Below are 25,553 nucleotides of genomic sequence, written 5' to 3'. Positions count from 1 at the left end.
TAAAGCTGTTTTTCCAAGTCACTGTGACGTGAGCTGCTGAAGTTACTACTTTCAGAAGCTCATCTGCTTGTTGACTGTATCTGCCCACCATGTATTGAGGAAATGGAGGCTGACAGCTTCCAAAATCTAGCATTTTGTGGTTTATAAAAATCCCCAAAATGGGGGGCATCCCTGGTGGTGCAGGGGTTCAAGTCTCAGTGCTATCAAGCTATCGGCAGCCACTGTAGCATGAGTTCAATCCCTGGCCAGGACGCTGACCCTCACGCGCAGCAGACCTCTCCTGTCTCATCTGCTGCTCCCCTCAGCAGTGTGTTTCAGTAGATCCACCTGTTCTGCTCCCCACTCTGTCTCTGGAAAATCCTCTAACCACCCCCAACCCCCGCACCCCTGGTCTACATCCCAGCTCTTGTATGCATAAAATAAATACTAAAAAACCCTAATATGAAAAAAGATTGACAGTGAAAGGCTGAATTTTAAGAGTAAATAAACCAAAGTCCAGTGAACCCCCAAGTCAGGTTCTCAGGGTGTGGCTCTGCCAGTGGGCACCCAGAAGCCACCCTTTCCAAAAGCGCTCCGGGGGATCCTAGGAACACTGCTGTTTGGAAGCTATGGCTGCTGTCAGCATCCCAGGCCCCCGGATCAAACTGCAGCCTGGAAATGCCAACAGGTGCAGATGAAAGTGCCCAGAGAGAAGCCTGCTCCCCAGCTCAAGGGTCAGCCCAGGGATGCCCAGGCAACAGAGAACTCTTCCAGAAGGCCCCTGCCCTGCTCCAAATGCTACCCACCCAGCTAGCAAAGGGGAAGTGAGGATCCTAGACTTCCTCCTGGCTCCTCTCCCACCCGTCCCCCTCCTAAGTGGTGTCAGAGAAGGCAGAGCGCGGCGTTGGGAGTCCATCAATTTGGGGCAGCACCCAGGACCTCGTCATGTGGAGACTCATAGGAGCCTGAACTTCCACCCGCACCTAGCAGGTAAGAGGCGCCCCTTTCGGTCTGCTCTGGGGGGTGTCAGAAGAGGACTCGGAGAGAGAACCTCCATTGCCACCCACAGGCAATGAGGCAACTCCACCTTCCCGGGGGCAGGGGCGAAGCCTGCGCCCCACCCTGCTCAGCGTTCCCGAGGGACCCTCTTGTTTCGCATGCCCAGACTCCTGTGGCCCGTCTTTGCTGTCTGCCTTCCTGAAACACTTCGCAAGCCCAGCTCTTAAATACGAGGTTGTGAGACATTCTAAAAGCCTGGCTTTTAAAAGCATGAGTGTAGCGACTGCTCCAGCCTGGCGCCCACACCCCCCTCGGCAGCGTCTCTCATTGCTCAGCGGCCGCAGTCTTGGTGGCTGACACCTCTCAGCAACACCGCTGTCCCCGGTCTTCCCCCGCTCACGACAGCTGCCTTGTGCAGGTGCAAGCCTCCGGCCAACAACTGGTCCATGGAGGCCGACAGATGCAGGTCAAAATGGGAGCCAGGGCTGCCCTTGAGAGGTCACCTCAGGGAGATGGAAGCAGAGGCCCCTGGCTCCAGCGTGTCCTCTCACTGAATCCTCCCAATGGCCAGCAGCTGTCATCATTCCTGTTTTAAATTATGGAGTTCAAGGCTGAGGGTGTCCTGCCATGATAACCCACCAGGGAGGAGGAAGGGCTGAACCCAGGTCCTATCTCCAGGTCAGGCCCTTTGACCTCTCCACTGTCGTTTGCCAGAAGAAAACCTGACTGACGGCATGAATCATTGTGCACTGGGAGTGCGTTGCCACAGCCCGGGACGCCACCACAGAGGGTGTTGGGTTCTTGGTGATGTGGTTTTACCCTCTCTAATGAGTCACACTATTTGGCAATTTTCTTAGTGTGAGGTAAACAATTTGGTTATGCTTTTTGTGCCCTGGCCTCTGAGGCCATCACCTGCGGCCTTGGGGGTGTTGCTGCAGAAGGCACTTGGGAGCGTGGGCGCAGGCACGTGTGCCTAACGGACACCTGAGCACGGGCATGGGCATGTGCAAGTGTGCGCACCTGAGCCTGGAGGCCGGGGGTATAAGGGCAGCGTCATTCTGAGAAGAAGACAGCTAGGGAGGGCGAGTGTCTACAGAAGAGGCGAGGCCACGAGAGAACGCCAGAGAGAACCCAGAGAAAAAGCTATAAAGATTCGCTGGGGGTTGGGAGGACTCCTAAGCCTCCCAGGCCCTGGGCCTGCCCACCCTATGCCTAGTTGCCCCACAACTTAATGACAGTATTGCCCCGTGCTTGTTTATCGCCCCCCACCAGTGCCTGGACAGCAGGGGGCGTCCATTCAGTTCCTGAGCAGGGAGGACTGAAACGCCGGTGACCAGACAGCTTTTAGGTGCTGTTTTTTAAGTATTTCGTTTGATTTGCCCATTCTCATTGAGTTCCTAAGTGTTTTCACATTAGGTTAGAAAAGAGCTTCGCAGTAGTTCCATTGGGTCATGCGGGTGGCTGGAGGCGGAGCTCCACTGCATGGTTGCTAGCGAAAGTACGTGAAAGAGACTTGGAAATGGTGAAAGGAAAATGGGGAAGGTCTCTTTTGATTTGGAGCTGGAAATCGTGTACCCCTAATTATTCTAGCCTATCCACTGCGAGCCGTCCCTCCCGCCAACATACGGTCTACCCGATTCACCTGTCAGATTCACCTCAACTGGGGGAATGGAGACCACCTGTGGCCATACAGGAAAGTGGTTGCCTGTTTGGATGCATAGAAGGACCGGAAACCAGGTGTGTCCTTAGGTGATGAGGCAGAGTTGCTTGGTTCATCAGAAATAAGGCATTAGATGTGATGTGTGCCAAGTGTGAGATGAGCTTACATGGAGGTGTTTAATGATCTCTGTTCAGCCACAGTAGATAGGAAAATGTGAGTCAGAACTGGTTACTCCTTGACAGGACTATTACTTTGAACTTGGTGTTTGATAGTAAATGAAAGAACTGCTGTTTGATCCCATTAACCCAGAAACATATTTTTTTTTTCCTTGGGGGGGATACTCGCCGGAGGCCGGGGAATGAATCGGTGCTGCAGAGGCTGTGGGCAGCCTTGCAGCCCAGCGCTCAACCGCTGCGCCACCAGGGGAGGCCCAGAAACGTCTCCTTTTATCATCAAGTTTTTCTTTCCAAAGCCCTCTAAGTCTGTCAGTACTGAGACTGCACAAAACAGGGAGGCATCTAAATAAAGGTCACCCTTCTCTGGATCACACTTGAGTTTCTGAATTTATAACTATTTGTGTGTTTCCAAAGGTACCACATTTGCATCATCTAGTGCTGAAGACTACTTAAGTAAAAAGAAACGCTTTCTTTTCACTTAATGTTTACTTAAAGTGGTTGATGTTCATGAGAAAGGGCGTGTTGGATTCACTTATACTTGGGCGGCTGGAGCTCTTTAATGTGAGCTGACTCATCCCATGCTTGTTCATCAGTCATCCTGCCAGGAAGCACACTCTGAGCACAGCGACAGGAGGACCTGGCTGCCACCTGCAGCCCTTCCTCATTTATTTATCACAAAGTGAGCCAGGAGGTAGCAACTGTGTTTTTGGCAACCAGGAGGAGCGTGTCTCGCGTGAGGCTGAACCGCTCAGCTCGCAGTCCTGCAGTTTCTGGTACTTGTGGTCTGTTCTCCGAGCCATGACATGCCTCACCGTGAGTGCAGCCACAATTATGGCGTTCAGAGCCAGCACTGTGAATGACAACAGGTGCAGGGGCTTGACAGGCTGGTCCTGAGCTTCGGCTGCCTGGTTGCGATACTGTGGTTCTGGAACTGGAAACAAGGTCAAAATCATTTATAGGTACTACTTGGCATTACAGAATGCTCATGAATTTATTTTTCTACAAAACCTATAAATCTCTTGCATGACTTATTGTATAATAGATAAGGTCAACACAACATACAGCAGCAGTTTCCAGATATTTGAATGAGCTTATATTTATGTTTCATTTCAAAGACAAGATGTCCTAACGCTTATTTGTCTAAATGGTTAACTCAATTTGGTTCCCTGGCATAAGGTAAAAAAATGAAAATGTTGGTTCATTTGTTTATGGTCACTGTTTCCCATAGTTATAAAGATATGCTTCATTGATAGGGAAAAATCAGTGTCTTCTCTTGAAAGAGGAAAAGGATACTTTCTAATATGATATTTGTGTAATGTTCATTTGTAAATTTTCAACTAATTTCAAACTTAAATCCACAGATACATCATGCAAGTCTTCATAGTGAATGTGTTTATAAAATCACCAAATTTAATTTTTGATTGTTTGTGTTCTTTTGTTTTGCCATAGTAACATTTTGCTTCAAGTCAGAATCATATCCCTTCAAAGCCCATGGAAATGATATTAAAGACAGAGATCATGGGTTCTGTTATGTCAGGATATTCTCACATAACATGAATTCTTACAAACAGCTTTTACTTAATTGCAATTTTTCCTAAGCCAGGCAACTCTGAGTTCCCCTTGAGGGTTTACCCTTGACTTTCCCAGGCAACAAGGCAGAGCTCGGGTTTCAACCCCTTAAAAAGAAGCAGGGCTGCCTTGCAAGTGCGACATCTTCTCTACTTAAAGAAACCACTTTCCAAATAGGTGATTGTGTGGGACGCTGACTCATGGTGTTATACCCATTTAGGAGTTAAAATACATTGTTTTGGATTCAGTTATCTGCTATGGTGTCTGTAATCAGGAATCAGGAAACTAAGGGAACTGATGATGTTACATTTATACTCAAAAGTCACATGAATAATGGCAAACAATCATTGTATAACATGCTTCTACCACACGTGATTTACATATTACCTACTCATGGAAATAAAAATGTATCTTGTGTGCCTGAGACGCTTATTTTTTTTAAAGATTGATTTATTTATGCATACAAGAACTGGGGTGAAAAGCAGAGGTGTGGGGTGTGTGAGGACTCACCAGAGAAAGGGAGGAGCAGAACGGGTGGATCAACTGATATACACTGCTGAGGGGAGCAGCGGGGAGACAGGAGAGGTTTGCTGTGCCATGTGGGTAGCTCCCTGGCGGGGATCGAACTTGTGCTGTAGTGGCTGGTGATAGTGTGATAGCTCTGTCTTTAACCCCTGTGCCACCAGGGAGGCCCCAAGACTCTTAACTTATTTAGGGATTTTTAAAACCCCAAATAAAATAAATAAAAATGAATCTCTAAACTCAATGTGCTTGATAAGGAATACTTTTGAGTGGCATTTTATGAATCATGAGGAATTTTTAGATCAAGTTTTTTTCTTACCGAAACTTCCACCTGCACTTGGATCCCTTTTCACACGAATGGGTCCTATGATGGAATCGGACTTCCATTTGTAGGAAGAAATGTCTCTTTTCCTTCTGGAGACACAGCCTTGGTTGCAGCGAGACTGCTGGTCGCCACTGTCACAGATGAAGACCCTGCACCGCAGATACACAGAGCCCAGATTTCTCAAGAACTTAAAGGCACTAAACTGGAATCTTCCATTGTGTCCAGATAAGGGATACACCTTACAAGTCTCATCTTGAGTACATCTGGAACAGAAATTATGACACATGCATAAAATGTACAGAAGTTCAGTCCCTTCAATATAGAAAAGCGGTGACACAAAGTTTTCTTTCAACCAATTTGCGGATCCAAAAATCTGCCTAGAAAGAGGTCTTTAGCTCAGACTACCACGAGCTAGGGTGATGGGTCGAATTCCTGAGTAAGCTAATAAAGTCCCTTCCAGCTCAAAAAGTTTGAGTCTATGTGAATTCATCAGAAAATCAATGCCAACCTACTAGAACTTGAACACCTTGCTTTACATACTTGTCATGGATGTGTCTAAATGACTGATATAGTTAAAATCCATCAGCTTTTAGGGAAAAAAAGGAAAACTATGCTTTCAAAATAGACCTTTCCTTTTAGAAAAGAATCACATATACTAATTATGTTCTGTAGGTGGAGCATAACTTCTGGGTTTTTGTAGAAAATAACGGACATGAAAAAGGAGAAACACAAAGCCATCTTGACAAAAAAGAAATGTGTGACCAGCTTGAATTTTATGCACTTAAAATTCTAGTGCATATGGACTATGGCTGGAGAACTGTTTCAATTTAAATTACTTGTAACAAGTACTCAGTAACTGTTTTGTAAAATGATTTAAATATATTGATCACATTTTATAGTAGTACTAGAAAAATTATACATATGAATTACATCTACATACACACAAAATATTACTTTATTAAAGTCATAATTCTCTCAAAAGGCTATTAGTACCTACCCACTCTTGATCAGGTCGTAGGTTGGAGATACAAAGTCAGGTGTGGGAGAGGTGGTGCAGGTGTCAAGAAACACCACCAAATTGGGGTCGGAGCTGTGTAGACTGACTTGAACAAAAAGAGTTTGGTTCAAATTCACATAGTAAGGTGACTCCAGTAAAGGCTTTTCAAATGAATCGGACTCAAAAAGACTCATGTTTGTGTTGTATTTGCCCAGTGCATTTTCATTTTGGATTATGTCGTCCTCTGTTAAATACATCATCTCCACGGTAGAATTATGTTCCATTTCACACTTGACAATAATCTGGAGATGCTTCCGACGGGTGATGACTTCAGAAATTGGAGATGCAGAAAACGTGATGATGTTGGTGTAAGTAATTGAATGATCTTCTACCTGCAGAAAAAGATGAAAGGCAAATGTTACATTTTAAGTCCAGGAATATTTCAAAGCATAGATGTGAATGACATTTGCATGTAGAGGCACAATTTCTTTAAGTCACAAGATAACAGTTTTCATGTCAATACTAAAATCCTTAAATGTGTGTTATTTAAAAAAACATTCTGGGGCCTCCCCGGTGGCGCAGCGGTAGAGCGCTGGGTTGCGAAGCTGCCCGCGGCCTCTTTGGCGCCGGTTCAATCCCCGGCTGCTCCCCGGCCACCGGAGGAGGGTCCCACATGGCGCGCAGACCTCTCCTGCCGCCCGCTGCTCCCCTCAGCAGTGTCCTTCGGTCCTTCTGCCTGCTCTGCTCCCCGCTCTGGCTCTGGTGAATTCTCTCACCCTCCCGCGCCTCTGACTGTACCCAGTGCATGTATAAACAAAACAAAAACAAACAAGCAAACAAATAAAGAAAAACATGCCTCTATTAAAAAAAAAAATAAAAAAAATAAAAAAACATTCTGGCATAGGAAGAAAAAGTGTCAGCTGACAGAGACAGTTTACATTAGAAAGACTTGACGACAGACAGGGGCAGAAGTGTTTTCAGTTATATTACAAACACTGTGAATGCAAATTTGCAGTCCTATAGACTTTGGGTCCAATAATAATATATTTTCTTCTGTAAGTAGCACTAAGTTCCTGCAACAAACTGGGGAGCTTCCAAAGTGGATACAGATAGCCTGGGACAGTTCTCGCCAGGCTGCCTGCCCTAGAAATTCACAGTGGAATAGCGCCTATGTTCATTTTTTTAAAAATTATTTATTTGTGTCCTTATCAATTCCTGTACAGTAATCTTCATTCTTTTCAATTAAGTTGTTGTCTACTATGCTGACTAAACATTTAGCATATAGGGACCCTACAAGGTTGGGAATTTCTGAGATCTACTAGAAAATGTTGAATAAGTCACAATAATGTTTTCTTATTTTATATTTTTTATATCATATTTGTACAACGTATCCATTTTCATCTTGGTTATAGTCCCCAAACAATTCCCACCCCCCTTGTTTTGATCCTTCTCCCTTCTCCCCCCCTGTAGTGTATCTCTGGTTTCTAGTTGCCTGTTTTTTGTTGTTGTTATTGTTTTTAAAGATTTATTTATTTTTATACAAGAGCTGGGGTACAGGCCAGAGGTGCAGGAGGGTGAGAGGATTCATCAGAGACAGAGTGGGGAGCAGAACAGGCAGAAGGACTGAAATACGCTGCTGAGGGGAGCAGCGGGCGAGACAGGAGAGGTCTGCTGCGCCATGTGGGAATTTCCCTGGCCAGCTGGGAATCGAACCCACACTGCAGAGGCTGCGGACAGCTTCACAGTGCTGCGCTCAATAAGCTGTGCCACCAGGGAGGCCCTATAGTTACCTGTTTATTTTGATTTTTACTTTTTTATAATTAGTCTTTTTCCTGATCCCTTATTTGGGTCTTCTAAATTCCTGCTATGAGTGAGACCATCCAGTATTTTTCTTTTTCTTTCTGGCTTATTTCATGAGCATGAGCCCTTGTTTTTGCCCTCTGTCTTTACAGGGGCAAAAGAAGAGCAGCTAGAAAACAGCTAGGAAAGGAATACAGCTGGGTTTTTACCAAAATCACTTTCTGCACAAGTATTACTGGTTAGTCATTAACCCCTACAGCCTATACGCCTTCAAACACTCTCCAGTGAGTTCTCAGAGTTCTTTACCATTTAAGAAAGATAACCACCATCCAGTTACCCTGAAAACAGGTGCTGTGATTGGCGTGTGTGGGTCAGGAGTATGTGCACATACATGTCCACACTCGCTTACCATGTACTCGGCCACTAGGATCTGGAGTTGTTTGTTAAAGCAAATGTCACGCTCTACAGCATTTGACAAATCCCAGCAACTCGTGTTCACGTTACCTTTTTTATTGTGCCACATTCGTCAAGAGAGAAAGAAAATTCCACAACATTAGTTACTTTGGGTTTGCAAGTTGGGTCTTTCAGTTGTAAGCTATATTCACCAGATTTGAACAACTCCAGGAAGGATTTATTTATGATCACTCGCATCTTGTCAGAAGAGCAAGTTAAAGATGCTGTGGGAAAAGAAAAAGAAAACAGGATGATGGTGTTTATGTCAACTGGGAACTGTGGATCCTGAAAAGCTGTGTGTGGGGGGCATGTAAACCACACAAGAACTGAGACCCACTTTGCCCTGAGCCCCATCAGAGCCCTTGACCAGTTGATCGCCTCTTACAACGTTCACCGTGACCTTGTCTGCAGCTAGAATGTCAGCCTAAGCTGTGTCTCTGCCCGAAGCGTGAAGGGAGGCAGCCCCCAATTTCTGCAGCAAACTTTTTCAGGTTAATAAAACCCTTGATTTCCTCTGGTATGGAGCAATGCCACTGATTCTCAGCTTTCAGATGATGGGTATGTGCCAAAGGCTCCTGGCAGGCTCCCAAGAGGAGGCCCACGTTAAGAAGCAGCCCCCACTCACAGCACCCCCAGAGCGCCCCGGGGACCCAGGATCCACACTTACTGTTGTTGACATTCTCTGCGTACAGCGACGAGTAGGAGGCGGAGAAGCCCCGGTAGGAGTTGGCGTAGTCTGTGGACAGCACGACGGTCAGCAAGTTCGATGAGGACTCGAAGGCGGGCGCGGTTAGGCCGCACACCTTCCCCATCAGGCCTGAGGTGGTGGAGGGACCATCGTAAACAGCCACAAAGTCGAACCTGCAGTCCTTGTCCATTTCCAGTCTGGAAAAGTAGGGCCACTGGTGGAAAATCCCTAAACCAAGTCAGTTCCATTTTCTGCCATCCCAGCAACCTGGCCTTAAATGATGAAGCTTTTCTTTACTTTGGGCTCTCAGGTTTATGATCAAGACAACCTGCGTCTTCATCGGTCACTGATGCAACCTCAGAATCTTTGCAACACTAGGCGGCTTAGTTCACAGCCATGGTATTGGGAAGTGGTTTCCTTTCTACCTCATTGCTTTGAAAAGTGCCGTCTGTTCGCATGGCAAAGAGGGTCTTGTGCTCATTTCTCTTCCCTGGGCCCCCCAGGGGAGTGCACTGCATTTGCCCCCCCAGAGAGGCGGACTCCCCTACTTACAAAATATCCTTGAAGTCTAATTTTATCTTGTAGCCTTTCTCCACCTCTATGTGCCACACGCAATAGGCCAGCTCAGGGTGTGACTTCGGGTAATAGGGGCTGGTAAAGGAACCTTCCATGCCGTCCAGGTAGCCACCGCAGTTTGGAATAGCTGAGAGGGTCGGGAGGGGGACCGAGAATGTAAATCGGGATACAGACTTTCCAAAATTTCTGGGCTGTGCCTGGAGCTTAATCTCCCGAATGGATTCCACCCCCCTTCTTTGCACCAACAGCAGCATATGTATTGCTGGACTTTGTGCCCAGTGCTGCAGGGCAGAGTGAGTCCTTGCACAGCCCCAAGTCTCACTCACGGACTGTCCCCACTGCAGAGACTCTCCATTGCCCGGATGGAGTCTTGGACAATAAAGTCACTCCCGGGACTCGCTCCACCCTGCTTTCCAGGCCCTCGGGTCGCTCCACGAGGCCACTCCCCAGCCTGCTCCTCCTTCTCCAGCCTGCGCCTTCCTCCTGTGTCTCCCGGCTGCGGGCCCAGCAGACCCGAATCCTCCTCCACCCTGGTGCCCTCAGGCCAGACTCACCTGGGCCTTGGCCCACCTGAGGCTGCCGTCCCCGCAGCAGCTGGCGCACAGCCCTGAGGGGCGGCCCAGCACGGCCGGTTTCCAGGCAGCAGGCTGGCCAGGGACAATCGGCCGCGAGTGAGCCACCCCGGGCAGCTGCCCCTTGGGGACAGCAGGCAAGGCGCAGTCCTGACCCCCCCCACCCCCCACCCAGGGACTCAGCATCACCGTGGGGGCCCCGGTCTCAGCTCCCGGCCCCGCAGCTGCCACCCGTGCGCTGGCATCAGAGGACCCCACTCTGCTGGACGGGTCTGAAGAGACAGACTCCGCACAGGGCCCGGGCCAGGCGAGTGTGACCTTCTGTGCAAAGGACGTAGAAGTGGGAACGTACAGGAGTCGGGAGAGAAGAAATAGTAGAAGACAAAGGCGGTCCTCGGAACCCTGGCAGAGTCTGTGAGGATTTGGAAGGTCAGCGAGTTGGAAGTCGACTCAAAGACAGGAACGTAGTCGGTCTGACTGCACACCCGCCCCAGCAGAGCCGACTGGGTGGAGTTTCCATCAAAAACTTGGATGTTTTCTCTTTCACAGCTTGCGTCTGGGTCGAGCCTGTGAGGAGAAGGCACCTGCAGCCAGGGACCCGACCCCAGCCCAGGGCGGGAGTGGGCGGGGTGGGGGTGTCGCGACTCAGGGATCAGCCTCCCTTGGGCACCCAGGAGCTCATCTGCCTTCACCCGACAGACCAACACCCTCCACACCATGCTCCGCCGTCACCTGAGCGACCCCAGCTGAGCAGCTCTGTCTCACGTCAGAGACATGACTCCAGGGCTCTTTGCTTCTCCCGGTTTCCACCTGTCCTGTTCCCCAGGCCCGTGTGGATTCTGGGGTACAACCTTCCGGTACACATTTTGCCCCCTCTGACCTCTGAAATGACCACCCCTCAAGGAAAAGGAAACATGGCATCTTCCTGGCTGCCCCTTCCTTACATCACCGCGGCTCCTTCTCCGGAGGCGCTAGAGAGCTGCCCTGGGCCCTCCCTCCCGCACCCCACACTGTGCAGGGGGCCCAGGACTACTGCCCATTCTGGCAGGGTCTCCTCAAATGCCTCAGGAGACATATTTCCAAGATGTACTAGGGGAGAAAACGCAAGGGTGGACAAATTTGGATCCTCCCTCCACCTGTTATCTGCTGTGTAAATTTGGAGATGTGGGTTGGCCTTTCTAGGACTGAGCTTTCTGGTATGTAACGTGGAGCCATCGCACCTGCTTCCTCAGAGGGCGTGAGAGCTGTGATACGCTGAACACGAAGAAGCAGCGCCAGCCCGCCGGCCCCCAGGAGGCGCCCACAAATGTCAGCCATGACTGTGCCCCCACCCCCGGCTCTTCCCAGGCTGCTGTTCTCTCTTCTCCTCTCTTCCTGCGCATGAAGAATGACCTGTACGTCTCCTAGCCTGCCCAAGAGAGTCCCCCTTCTCTTGCTTCTTTGAGGGGATGAGGGCAAGTCCGCTCTAACCTCCGCGGCAGAGGGCGGGTCCTCAGCACATGGCTCCTGACCAGCACCTGCCGCTGCATCCCCTGGGAACTCGCTCCCCGGGCAAACGCCCAGACCCCACCTCCCCGTGGGAATCTGAAATTGCGCGGGTCGGGTCCAGCAGTTGGGCTTTTGAGAAACCCGCCAGGTTCTCTTTTGACAGCACCTCCCTCACATGAAGGAGTTCAACCAGCCTCGCCAGGAACTCGGGCCTTTACTTACTGGAAGTAGGAGAAGATGATTCTGATGCTCTTGTTTTCGGGTCTTTCTATAGCCCAGGTGCAGTCCTCACTGGGTTTGAGTTGCAGGAGCAGGGCTTTGTGGGCCTCAGACTGGCTGGCGCCCCCCAGACTGGCTGTGCATTTGGATCTGTCTGACAGAGACCACAGGTGGTACCGAGGCATCAGCTGTCCCTCTGCCCCCGGGCCCCCAGCCCTGCACGTCCAGCGCAGGACTCTCCCTCCCACATGTACTGTCTGGACAGTTGTTGTGACAGTCCTTAGGTCACCCCAAAGCAAGCTGGCCATGACCGATTTCATCTCTAGGAGCCCTTTCTTGGGGAGAAAGTATTTATGACTTCTCTGCAAATGGTGCATAAAAGAATACAGACTAAAATAGGACCTGAAGAAAGACAGTTATGGAAAGGGGTTTTATATTTAGAATATGTGAAGACCTCATACAATCCAATAATTAAAATACAAGTTCATCCAATTAAAAATGGGCAAAGAGCCAGCATAGATAGTTCACCAAAGTCATCAATGACCAATGAACACGTGTTGGGAGACTCGCCATCAGAAAATGCAAGTCAGAGCCAGGGCGAGAGCCCACCTCCCACGGGCAGGCTGGTAAACCAGCAACAGAAAATAGCAAGAATGGCCGAGGATGGGAAGAAATTGGCACTTGTCAACACTGCTCTCGGGGATCAGAAACAGGGGAGCTACTGGGAAAACAGTCTTGCAGCTCCCCCAATGATCAAACAGTTACCCTACCCAGCAACCCTCCCCACCCCCCGGGCATGTCTCCAAAGGAAATGAAACAGGTGTCCACACAAAAACGTTCACAGAGAACGTTTACAGGAGCACAAGTGAAAATAACAAGATGTTCATCAGCTCTTAAATCGATAAATAAAACAGGCTCTCCGTGCCATGGAATGTGACTTGGCAGCAAAAAGGAGGCCACATGCCTCACGATCCACGGCTAAGCTGAGCGCAGGTGCGGCTTGGCTTCCTTGACCAGGAATGTCAGGTGGCCATGTCTATAGACGAAAGCAGACACGTGGCTGTCTCGGGCTGGGGGCGCTAGGGAAATGGAGAGCTGCCAGAGTCTCTTTTGGGGTGATGAGATGTTCTCAGGTTGGAGAGTGGTGATGGCTGCACAAGCACTAAAGGGTACATTTATGTGGTATGTGAACGCCATCCCAGTAAAGTTGTCATTAAAGAGAAGAGGAGGGCCTCCCCTGGTGGCGCAGTGTTTGAGCGCTGGGCTGTGAAGCTGCCCGCAGCCTCTGCAGCGCCCGTTTGATCCCCAGCCACCTGCAAATGTCCCACATGGTGTGCAGACCTCTCCTGCCTCCCGCTGCTCCCCTCAGCAGTGCACTTCAGTCCTTCTGCCTGTTCTGCTCCCTGCTCTGGCTCTGGTGAATCCTCTCACCCTCCCGCGCCTCTGGCCTGTACCCCAGCTATTGCAAAAATAAAAATAAATAAATCTTTTTTTAAAAAAAGTTGCCGGGCCTCCCCGGTGGCGCAGCGGTTGAGCGCTGGGTTGCGAAGCTGCCCGCAGCCTCTGCAGCACCAGTTCGATCCCCGGCTGCTCCCCGGCCACCGGAGGAGGGTCCCGCATGGCACGCAGACCTCTCCTGCCGCCCGCTGCTCCCCTCAGCAGTGTCCTTCGGTCCTTCTGCCTGCTCTGCTCCCTGCTCTGGCTCTGGTGAATTCTCTTACCCTCCCGCGCTTCTGACTGTACCCAGTGCTTGTATAAATAAATAAATAAGTAAATAATAAATCTTTAAAAAAAAAAAAGTTGCCAAAGAGCCCTGCCATATAGGATAAATGATGGAAATTTTCATTGCTTGTTATGTCACTGCCCAGTAGGAACATTTTTGTTCACCTTTAAGATTACTCCTAAATATTAATTTTTAGTAGTGAAATTACCTGCTAAAATTCTTGTCCTTTGATATTTTCATGCAGATTGCCATGTGGGTCAGAAAAAAAATTAGTATTTATTCAAAATCCTATCAAGAGTATAACCACAAGTATTCTCTGCGGGGGCAGGTCTCTCCCTTTTGATGGAAAACACTGGTCCAGTTTTCTTACCTTCAGATCCAGTTGAATGCATCTGTGCCAAGCCTGACACAATTAAAAGGGCCAAAGGGACGAGCCTCCTTGCAGCCTTCATCTTTGAGGGAACGGGCAGCCTTCGGCATGAGCAGGCTTTTATATTCTCTGTGTTCTATCACTGCATGTCTGCTTTCATAAGCTCCCTGGCAACCCCAGGGAAATGTGTCAGGTTAAGCCCCAAAAGGAGTAAATGCAGGTGAGAATACAGCAGCTGTGTGGCTGGTTTATTATCAACCTCCAAGAATAAGTGTTTCCACTCGCCAGCTCGTTCCGGAAGGCTCACAGACAGTACACCGCTGAGCCTCTCGGGACTCTCCAACAATAAAGGTTTCCACTCGCCAGCTCATTTCGAAAGTCTCATAGACAGTACCCCACTGAGGCTCTCGGGGACTCTCCAACACGGGGCAGACAGGGTCTGAGCCCTGCCTGGAGGCCTGGCTCGGAGTTGCACCTTTGACCTGTGGTTTGCTCCAGTCACAAAGGGGTTAGCATTACCACGGACATTTGAAGCCTTCACTGCTCTTCTCCTCCCAAAGTGAAAGCATGTGGGGGCCCAAAGGTCCAGCTGGGTGAGATGGGTGGTGTGGCCCCTAGGCCAGCTCTGGGTCCAGCTGGGTGACTCAGAGGCCTGCCAGGGTGTTGCCCATGAGAAGGAGGGAGCGGTAGCACAGGACAGGGGAGAAAAAAAAAAAGGGCAGGTCCAGATACAGCTTCCAGGGATTTCTGGCTGGTTATGTCCAGAAAGCCTGAAGCAGCTGAAGCAACTCCTGGTATCCAAGGCGAGGCCAGTGCTGCCATTGCAAGGTCAGCCCCTGTGGCCCGGGAGCTGTGCTCACGAGCATGTAGACGTGGGGATGCCTGCTTTTCATTCATTCACTCGTGCATTCATTCAACAAATACTCATTAACTACTATTCTAGGACCTGAGGATACAGAATAAACCTTGAGAAGCAATGGTCCTTGCCCTCGGGAAACTTATTTGTTCTAAGTGGGGGGAATAGACAAAAAAAAAATTATGAACTATGAATAGATGGGACACAGTATCTTGAGGGGAGGGAGATGCAAAATTAGGATGGGGCAAAGGGCATCTTGAGATGGAACTTGAGCAGACTTAGAAAGAGGCATTTATTGGTGACCTGGGCCTGGGAATGTGTTTTAGGCAAAAGAAGGGGCAAGTGCAAAGGCCCTGAAGCAGGAACCAGTTGGCTATGTCTGCAGAGTAGGGGAAAGTAGGCTAGTGTGTGTGTGAGACTCAAGGGGAGGTGGGAGGCAAGGATGAAAGGGAAAAGCAGGTAATGGGCCTGGAGGTCAAATGAGGAGTTTGGATTTTATTTTAAATTCAATTGGAACTGTTTGAGCAGAAAATGGTAACTAATTTTTAAGAATGTTCCTAGCAGCTCTGTGGAGGTAAAAGTAGGCATGGATCAGATCTTCTGGGTTGAAACCTTTCCTGGTTGCCTCAACCCTTCTATGTTGTTCTGTCCTGCAGCCCAGGAGCCCTCATTGGGCTCTAGACAGTGGGGTTCCCTGGAGTACCCAGGCCCGGACAGGACCAGTGGGTGGACTTTTGGTTGGGATCCTAGACCAAGTGCTGCAGCAGCCAGGGCAGTACCCGGGACCCGGGGAGCTGTGGTCATGAGGAGCCAGGACACTCTCCGAGGTGACTGCACAGCTCTGCTTGGTTCCTGTCCCTGGGAGACGTCTTCTAGGGAAGCAGGAAGTTTCCCAATCCTGCTGCTTGGGGGAGTCTGATGCTTAGTTTCTGTTCCTTTCCAAAGCCTGCTGCTTGGGGGAGTCTACCACTTAGATTCTGCTGCTTGCTGGAGTGGAGAAGTTGCTGGGTGTACTGCGCTGCTTGTTCGCAGTGGTAGCCATGGCAACCTTGACTCCCTGCCCCCCAAATAAAGAATGCTTATGCTGTGATGGAGGGGGTACCAAGTTTCCTCACACAAACTGTATAAAACCCTGCCATTTTTACTCGTGGGTGCTCAGCCCTTTGGGGAGCGATCCCACTGAGCCCACCAGTGAGATAATTAAATCTCTCTCTCCACCTCTCTGAGTGACACCTGATTTCTAGGGAAATTGCCCTAACACTAGTGCTGGCCATGAGCCAGGTATGACAGCAAGTAGGGAAGGTGGCAGGGGGAAGACAGGGAGGGCCTCCTTATGTAGGGGGACCCTCTGATTACTAAGGACTGCTCCTCCTTGGCTGTATCCACAGTCTCGCCCTTCCCGAATTTCTAGCAGCACTTCCTGGACACCGCTCCTGAGTGTGAGAGAATCATGGTCACCCCTGGGGATTAGAGGTCAGGAGAGTGTGTGGTTCAGGCCACTGGGAATTTACCAAGACAGCGTGGGGGGTCGGGGGTTGGCATACCTCATTTTTTAATCCTCACAGTCACCTATGCAAGCCCTCTATTTACATCAAGGTGACTGAGGTTCAAAGAAGTTAAGGAACTTCCCCAGCCACCTCGGGGACCAGCGATGCGGGAGTCAGGGGTATTCCCAGTGAGCCACCAGCCTGAGCAGGGCCTCAGGGATGCTGGGCATGTGACACCCACGGGAGAAAAAGAAGACATGCCCAGGAACTGTGACGACCAGGCTGGAAGCAGGAGATGCCAGGAGAGGAGAGAGTCTCCCAGAGCCCCAGAGGGACAGGTGCTTCCGCCGGGCAGACTCAGGGGGGATGTCCTCTTAGAACTCATACTGTGGCTGGGGCGCGCACCATCCCGGGAACCTCTTGACAATTCCCCTGGCCTTATCTGGGAACAGCGCCAAAATCCCACGCTCCATCTGGCAAATTTCACTGCCCCTAAAGTGCTGAATGTCCCCGTCAGCTGCAAGGACTGAAACTCAGCTGTGGGGTGGCCTTTTCCCCTCAAGAGCTTAGTTCTGTCACTGTTCATGCCACTGCCAGCCTAGAGACCGTAGCTGCTTCCTCTGGTATTCCTGTCATCTTTTCTCGTCTCTTTGACTAGATAACACCTGTTACTTGTTAATTCTTTACATAAAATATAAAAATCACAAAGCGAGGGTTATGTAAAGGGCAAAGGACAAATTGGGGGTCTGGTGGGGAGCTGTGATTTGAAAGGGCTTCCAAAAGTTTCAGTGGCCAGAGCTAGGACAGGTGGAAGCTGATGAGCAGAAGTGTCAAGGAGGCATCCTGCTGCCTGTGACTGAGATGAAGGCAATGTGGGCTTGGGGGCTCAGAGGGAGGATGCTGTCAACAGTTAAAGACACTGACAGCTAAATCAGCAAACATTTGTGTTAAAAAGATCCAAAGAGGGGGCCTCCCTGGTGGCGCAGCGGTTGAGCGCTGGGTTGCGAAGCTGCCCGCAGCCTCTGCAGCACCGGTTCGATCCCCGGCTGCTCCCCGGCCACCGGAGGAGGGTCCCACATGGCGCGCAGACCTCTCCTGCCGCCCGCTGCTCCCCTCAGCAGTGTGCTTCTGCCTGCTGCCTGCTCTGCTCCCCGCTCTGGCTCTGGTGAATTCTCTCACCCTCCCGCGCTTCTGACTGTACCCAGTGCTTGTATAAAGAAATAAAAAAAATAATAATAAATCTTTAAAATAAATAAAATTAAAACAAAAAAAGATCCAAGGAGGAAAGCTGCTTCTGAAGATCTGGGCAGTGGCAGGAGGAGGAACCTCACATTTTCTAGATATCCCTTTCACACCACCAAGCTCAACCCCATGGGCACCTTATACCCAGAGGTGTCCCACTGGCTGTCCCCACTCTCTCTGGGATGAATACAGCGCCCCCTTCAGGACAATGTACATAACCGACTGTGGGAGAGAGCAGGTGGGGAATGAATGAAGCCCTCAGAGACAGAATTGCTAGAGAAACTAGCATGGACAGTTTAGCTGGGTCCAAAATTCGAAGCACTCTGAGATCAATAAATATTTTTCTGCTGGGATTGGAGATGTCTACTCTAACCTTCTTATATTGCAGTATAGTATTACAAGCTAGTTACCCTAAATCCCATTGTGAGTATTACACAAATTTAAATAATAACAAAACCACAAAAGGAGGCAGGAGGACTCTTTCCAAGATTGCATTTATTTAAAAGTACATAAATATATAGTACATAATATAAACACTAAAACTTGATTTGAATAATCAAACACCCTACTAAGAAAGAAATATTGCTGCTGAAGATATGTGTGTCCACCTTTGTCAGAGGCCCTCGTTCACGTCACACAGGCACGGTGGCAGGGTGTCAAAGTTGCCATACAAGTTACAATCGTCACAGCACCTGGGGTTAGGGTAAGACACAGTGTGATGGCTGTGACCCCAGTGACCTTGTCCTGGGCCACGAAGCCTGGATTACTTAAGGTCAAACAGCCAGATAACTTTGGAGGTCTTAACAAAAGACAGAAATAACAGATGGTTTGAGAAGTTTTCCTCTCAGTCCATTTGCTCCCATTGGCCGGAGAAACTGGGAAGCTCAGGGCTGGAGCCCAGCAAACACGTGGCGTGGCCTGAGGTACAAGCTGTGCGCCTGCCCCATGTTCCTACCTAGTCCCTCCTCCTAGGATTGCTGGATGGGCCAGACCAGGTCACAGCAAAGGAGGGGCAGCTGCGGTGCGGGTCAGTCAGCTCAGCCCCGCGGGCCTGCCAGCTGCAGAGCACGCTGGGAAGGTGCCCCCGTGGGATGTCCCCAGGTTCTGGGTTTGACCTCCCAGCTCACAGGCTTAGCTTCCCTGCAGTGGGAACTCCACTGCTCTGACCCTCCAGCTCTCCCCTATGGGAGAGAGTGCTCCTTCCCCCAATCTAATTTTCTTGTCTGGTCTACACCCCCTTGTCAGGTGTCCCTCAGCCCTTCACTCAGCTCAGCTTCCCCAGAGATCTTGAGGCCACCTTGCTGTCCCCAAGGCCCTGGACGTGGAGGTGGGACACACTGAGAGCTCCAGGCAGGAGGGGGTAGACTCCGCCTGACCTTTGGGTGAATGTGAGGCAGGGACCTGTTCATGGAGCCCCCAAGTGTCCAGCCTGCAGGGCCTAGGACAGAGGAGGGCCCATCCCAGGCCCATTGGTGAGGTGAAGTGATGCGAACTCCTACCTGTGAGCTCACAGCCCCAGGCTGGGAGGGGAGAAGCCGGAGTCCACACTCACCTGCCTTTGCTTTTCCAACCCACCCGCCCGCCAATCTGGCCCAGCCAGGGGCAGCCACCCTGATCCAGCAGAGCACCCAGGTGTCCACTCAAGGGGGGCTAGTCCCTCTAAGCCACGCTACTCACCTTAGTGCGTAGGATACTTTGCGGTAGAGACAGATGACAACACACATGAGTATGATCATGGTTACCAGGATACCACCAGCAATGCAGAACATGAGGATTGTTTTGACCTGCGAAGCAGTATCTGGGCAGAGGAGCGAGGGAGACAGTGAACACGGCCCCCTCACCCCCACAGCCACCTGGCAACCTCAGTGAGCTTCCTCTAGTGGAGGAAGAATGAACCCCAAACCACAGACTCATCTGCATGTACGACACGAGAGAGTCTGCCCAGAGGGGCCTAGGGTCTAAGTGGCCCAGAAACAGGAGATGGGGTGGTGGTCACCCATAACAAAAGGATAAACTGCAAAATTTAAAAAGAGGACAGAAGTGGGGTGACTCCATTTCACAAGCAGTAACGTGCAGCAGTAGATAACAGATGGGCCTGTGCTTGGACTTACAAGCACTGTGTGTCACCCAAAACGTGTTCACTTTCAAAATTCAAGTTAACCCCTCTCTGGTATTAATTTAGGTCTTTATCTCTCCCTGACACTGTCTTTGTTCCTGCTAAATACTAAATCCTTCCAGAAAATCCAATTTGTCTGGGGTCTATCACTTGTTTAAATCCCTGAAACTGCAGAAAATTGAGCCAGGAAAGAAAAAATAATCAAAGCGCCAAAGGATCTTACCAGGTTCTGCATCCTGAATGCTAGATGAAAGCTGAAAGTGAAAAATAATTACAATTAAAATAAACTTCAGGGAAGAGAACATCCTATCGGGAATTTCTCAAACCTTTAATTTGAGAAAGAAAATTCTAAGAAATGAAAAGTTTAAAGAGCTGTCTTAGAGAAGTGCAGTCTCTGCCAGAGCTAGCAGAATGGACAGCCGCTGGCCAGTGCGAGCTTCTGTGTCTGCCAGGCCCCAGGCTGTGTGACATCAACTGTTTGGCCCCCCAGCCCTTCCATGGAGTTCCGAATTCCGTTCCCTGTTCTCATGTGCTTAGCACTAATGGAAATGAGTGTCCACTACTGTTTTAAGTCATTTCACCTCAGTCTCACCTTTTCAGGTTCTGTTTCCCTCAGAGAACTAAGGTTTGACTATTAATTAAAGGCAAATTTGGGATTTCAATAAGATAACAGGAATGTGGGGAGTTAACACATAATAATACTCATATCATCTAAAAGTTCAATTATAGAAGACCGAAATAATATGCTGTTGCCACCATTTAACAGGATTCAAATATGGTTCATTGACTATAGAATGTCACATTAAAATATCATAGTGTGGACTATTGTAAGAGTGAGGAGTGACCTCCAAGGCAGGAGGGAGCACCCCAGGCCTGCTGGACTGAGAAGGTGGAGCTTTTGAGACTCCACCCCTTGATGTCAACTCCATGGAAGGAGGTGGAGCTTTCTCAGGACTTTACTCCATCTGAGCAACTCTGTTTTCACTCCCCTGGGAGCACCCCCAATCCCCCAGTCACAGGGAGAGCAGGAGGGGTTATGGGAAGGCCACAAAAGAAAGCCTTCCTACAACTTCTAGAATGCCAATTTGGTGATATTAACCTCCAGCACAGCTTTCCATACATGGAAGAGTGTCCAGTTTCCCTCCTTGGTCGTGACCTCTTAAGGAAACTTAATGATTAGTTTCTCACCCTAAGACCAGAGGCCACACACTTAAAAGTACCCCCAGAACATGCCTTATGATTCCAGATGGCACTCGGGATGCCTCACCGGGAGGTGAAGTGGAAATCTGTGAAAGGGTAAGTAAAGTGGGCTCTGGAATATGCCAAAAAATGCAGATCTAGTAAGAATGGATGTGCTGGAAGGTAGCAGAGCCTAAGGAGAAAGCAATAGCTAAAAGAGGAAGCCTTTTGGGGAACCAGCTAATTTCTTAATCTGTCCTCATTGGGCCCAGCTGCTGCCCCTACAACACTGATTTTTCCGGTAAAGAAACCACACACAGATTTTTTTCTTTTCTTCTCTCAATTTCTTTTGGTTTTGCTCTCTTTTCATTTCCTTCCTCCAGCTTTCAGTGTGTTTAACTGGCTCTTTCTCTAGTTTAAGTTGGTAGTAGCAGGGCGTAGCCTAGACCCCTGATCATGTACTTGTTTGTTCCACTACATCAAATTTCTATCACCGTGCCAGGGCAAAGTGCTTCTTTACACAGCTGCTTCTGATCTGCTCCTGATTCTCAACTTCAGGGAAATCTTGTCTACATAGTGGGTAGCCCTGCTGTTGCCCTGGCGAGCGGAGTGTTGGCCAGCATTGTGACAGGGTCTTCCTAAGAGAGAGCCCCCTCCTGAGTGCCCCTAGGAGTCTCCCCTTGAGCCATCACACTCAAGGAACAAAGACCTTGATGAATAATAATGTGCCCCGAGATTTCCATTTCTTGATCACATTGTCTGTAAAACCAAACCTAAAGACACCCACTGTCGTTTTTTGTATTTTTCAGTGTCCCAGTCCAAGCAGCCGTTTAGCACAGGGAAAGGTTTTGTCTTATTGGGAGTCATGTTTTGACTTTTTTGAACAATAGCGCTGAAAAGATTTATTTGAAACTTAGTTCATCGATGCTTTTGCCAGTTCATTTCAGGCCTCTGGTACAGAGGCTGGCAGACAATAGCCCACCAACCACATAGTGACTGATAATCGACTGATGGCTGCCTATCTGACACTGGCTCTTACATATTTCATCCCCTCAGAGATTCTGTGAGGCTCTATTTGCACTTTCATGTAGTTCAGAATATTTTTTTTCAAGACTTCTTTCAATCACATGTTATTTAGAAGTGTTGCTTGATTTCCAAATACATTAGCATTTTTCAGATATCTAGTAGTTGTTTCTACCTCAATCTCATTGTGCCTGAGAGCATTCTTTGTGTATCTTACAAGAAATTTTGTTATGTGTGTTTTAGGCCCAAATAAACTGTCTTGGTAAATGTTCCATGTATTTTGAAAGGAATGTACAGTCTGCTATTACTGGATAATATGATCTATAAATACTACATCCAGTTCAATTCAGCTATACCTTTCTTTACCTGCTACATCAGCCAGCTGCCAGAAGAAGAGTGTTTCACTCTCCAACTATAATAGTGAGTCTGTCTCTGCCCCTGCACCAGAGTGGATTTTCTCCACTTTTTGCGGTAAATATCTGATGGGGCTCCTACAAGTAAAACTCACAAAAACGGGGGCCTCCTGAGTGTCCCCAGAAGTCTCTCAAAGCCAGTCCACATACGGTCTCCAGCAATTCATCAATGGTAATTTAAGTATTCCTGCCAGTTACTGCTCCAGAGAATTCTGTTGATGGTAAGTTGATCTCAGCTGTGATCTTCTGTATTCACCTCGCTCTGCAGTTTCCAGGGTGACTTGTTTAGCCAAGTCTTCAAATGTTAATATGGAATTTCATTAATTTCAAATGTGAAGGATTTCAGTTTCCTCAGTTTTTTTCTTGTTGTAAGGACAGTTGTGATAAATTCCAAGCTCATCCATGTCAGAACTGAAACCAGAAGTGTGTGTATTTTCTTTAAGGCTACGATTATAAAACCACGTAAACAAAGCTCTTTGGACTGTTCAACATTACATGAGTATTAAGGGGTCTAGAATATATACTATGACACACTAGAATTCCCACTATAAATCCTATGTTAATAATAAACTGCTCCCCATATAGGCAAGCAAATATTGACATTGTGATATTGTTGAAAGGTTTCCCTATTTCAAGTGGAAGAAATCACATTTGTGATTCAGGACAAGAGTAATTTATAGCACCTTAAAACAGAGGCACCACAACCACCCTGGCTTTGGAAAACACTGTAAGTTTGAATTTAATTTATCCTTTTTCCCCTATTACCTATTGATAAAGTTCTCAAACAGCCTCTGTTACCATCCTTATTAATTACACTCAGCAAACCCGTCCTCACCAGCTCTATCAAATGTTTGGATCTGTTTGATGTTTGATAGAAACATACCTATCAGATATGCTTCTTAATTTCCAGGCACACAGATGGTAGAGAACACAAACATGAAAATTATTTTATAAAGGCCCAAACACAAGAGACCTAGAGTACTCTGGGAAGATGGGGTTAAATCAGGCTTTTTTCTGTCTCCCCACCGCTGACCTCTATGGCTGGCATCTGCGGCCTTGCACACCTCCTAGGTTGCTCGCACGCACAAACGCCGGGCTGAGACCCGGGGATGCAGGCATGGGCACCTATGCTTATGGACACCTGTGTCGGAGAGCACAGGGCACCTGCACGTGTTGAGTGTGGACATCTGGGCCTGGAGGGAGGATAAAAGGGGCTCCTCGGCTCTGGTGCATTTGCTTTGGCGTCACTCTGAGGCTGGGGGCCAGCTAGCTGGCTCTCAGCCTGCTTGTCTGCCCCCAATTCAGCTTTAAGGGTTGAAAGCTCAGGCTCCTCTCCTTGCGGACAAGGATGGGGAGCTTTAAACAGACTTGGGGGGATTGAAGAAGATGGAGGAAATTGAAGAAGTTGCCTGGGGAGGGGTTGAAAAAGTTGGGGGGAATTGAAGTTGCCTGGGGGGGGTTGAAGTTGCGGGGAGGAATTGAAGTTGCTTGGGGAGGGGGTTGAAGAAGTTGCCTGGGGGGTTAAAGAAGTTGAGGGCAGGAATTGAAGTTGCCTGGGGAGATTGAAGTTGCCTCAGGGAAACAGCCCCAGAGGAGTCATTTTTGGGGAGCTGTTGGGCTCGGAGAGTGGGGTCCTTGGGTTAACTCTGGGAAGTTTCACCAGAACTCCCTTTTCAGCGGCACTGATGAGTTTCTCCAGGAGACAGACGTTAGTAGATGTATCCAAAAAGGCAGGTTTATTATAAAAGGGAGAGAAGAATAAAGGACACTTGCACAGACACAGGTGGGCCGAAAGGGCTGCTCCCAAAGGGGGCAGGTCTGCTAAGAGGCCTGTGCGGCCACAGGCGGGTGGCTTGGGAGGAGAGCAGCCTCTGGTACGGGAGGCCAGTGAAGTGAGCACAGGCAGGCAGGGGCTGCTGCCCTGCAAAGGGAGAGAGTTGGCACTACAAAAGGAAACGGTCCAGGGAAAAGAAGCACCTGCATAGTCACAAGCCATTGGAAGGACGGCTACTCCCTACCAGTGCAGAAACTGCACCGACGTAGTCTTTTAGAGAAGGGCTCATTCCTTTGTGGTTTTTCTTGATTTTGGAAAAACTATAGAATTTAAAAAGGACCAGAGATTCTACAATAGCCCTCAGTCTCCATGTCCTCATCTCCAGTCTGCACCCGGGACTAACAGCAGTCTGACCTGATGCTTGCTTGGGTCTGCACCCCAGAGCCTAAGGATTTTTTTCATTCCTATAGCTGATTTAATGATCATGTCAGTTGCTTTTACCCCCACTTATAACTCTTGGCATGGCGTGAGCCAGGTTTCTGGTCTTGTGGTTCCTCCTTTCCAAGCTTTTTTCTCTTAACCTCCATCACCAGGACCTCTGGCACATAAGGGAACCAACGAAATGTTACTGAACCCATAAAACCCACCTGTGGCCATTAAAGACGAATGCAGAGTCTAAAGGAATACAAGGACTAATTAGACCTGACACTTTAGATAGCAGCTAGCACAGACCTGTGGCCTAAATCTTCAGAGAGCTTGCAAACTCAGTATAAGAGCCAAAACCCCTCTCAGACGCGACACTTTTTCTTCTAATCCCTGCTCCTCTGCAGTAACTCAAACCTACCTTTTCTACTTTCATACTGTCTAGTGAATCCTTTCACCCTCATAACCTGGTGACCCTTCATGGCTGTTCCACCTACTTCGCAGGTGATGAAAATGAAGGCTAACAACCAATAAACTTAAGTGTTCAGATGTGTCTAGAAAGTTAGTGCTTGAAAACAGGCAGAGATGGAGAAAAATAGGATTAATTTCTTGAAAATAAAGACAGGATGATTTGCTGGAGCTATGGAATGAAAGAGTAGTCCAGTTTTCTGGCATGTGACCTGTTAAATAAGGAAGTCAACATTCCATCCATAACGCTGTGATTCATTAAATGGCAGACTGGTATTTCTGAAGAGCCTATTTTGCTTTGGACTGTCCTCTTAGGACCCAAGAGGCAGCAGGATATATAGGACAGAAGTACTGCTGTAGATGACTAGAGTAAGTCTTGAGCACTCATTCTGGCACTTGTTAAAAACAGCCTTTATAATTACGGACTTTATATATTCTGTACTTACCAGATAATTG

General features: G+C 48.7%; 1 protein-coding gene across 1 annotated transcript; it reads right to left on the bottom strand.

Moving 5' to 3' along the window:
- Positions 1-3,479: 3,479 nt before the first annotated feature.
- On the bottom strand, positions 3,480-19,437 carry CUZD1 (CUB and zona pellucida like domains 1; the record flags this gene model as incomplete). Its single annotated transcript, XM_084244535.1, has 9 exons — positions 3,480-3,745; positions 5,225-5,493; positions 6,228-6,619; positions 8,532-8,704; positions 9,148-9,365; positions 9,721-9,871; positions 10,669-10,883; positions 12,027-12,173; positions 19,379-19,437. 9 exons carry the CDS (start codon positions 19,435-19,437, stop codon positions 3,480-3,482), a joined length of 1,890 nt encoding a protein of 629 aa, XP_084100661.1.
- Positions 19,438-25,553: the final 6,116 nt, after the last annotated feature.

Source organism: Talpa europaea (genome assembly GCF_964194135.1).
Source record: "Talpa europaea genome assembly, chromosome: 10".
Classification (NCBI taxonomy): domain Eukaryota; kingdom Metazoa; phylum Chordata; class Mammalia; order Eulipotyphla; family Talpidae; genus Talpa; species Talpa europaea.
This window is presented reverse-complemented; position numbering and strand designations above follow the sequence as displayed.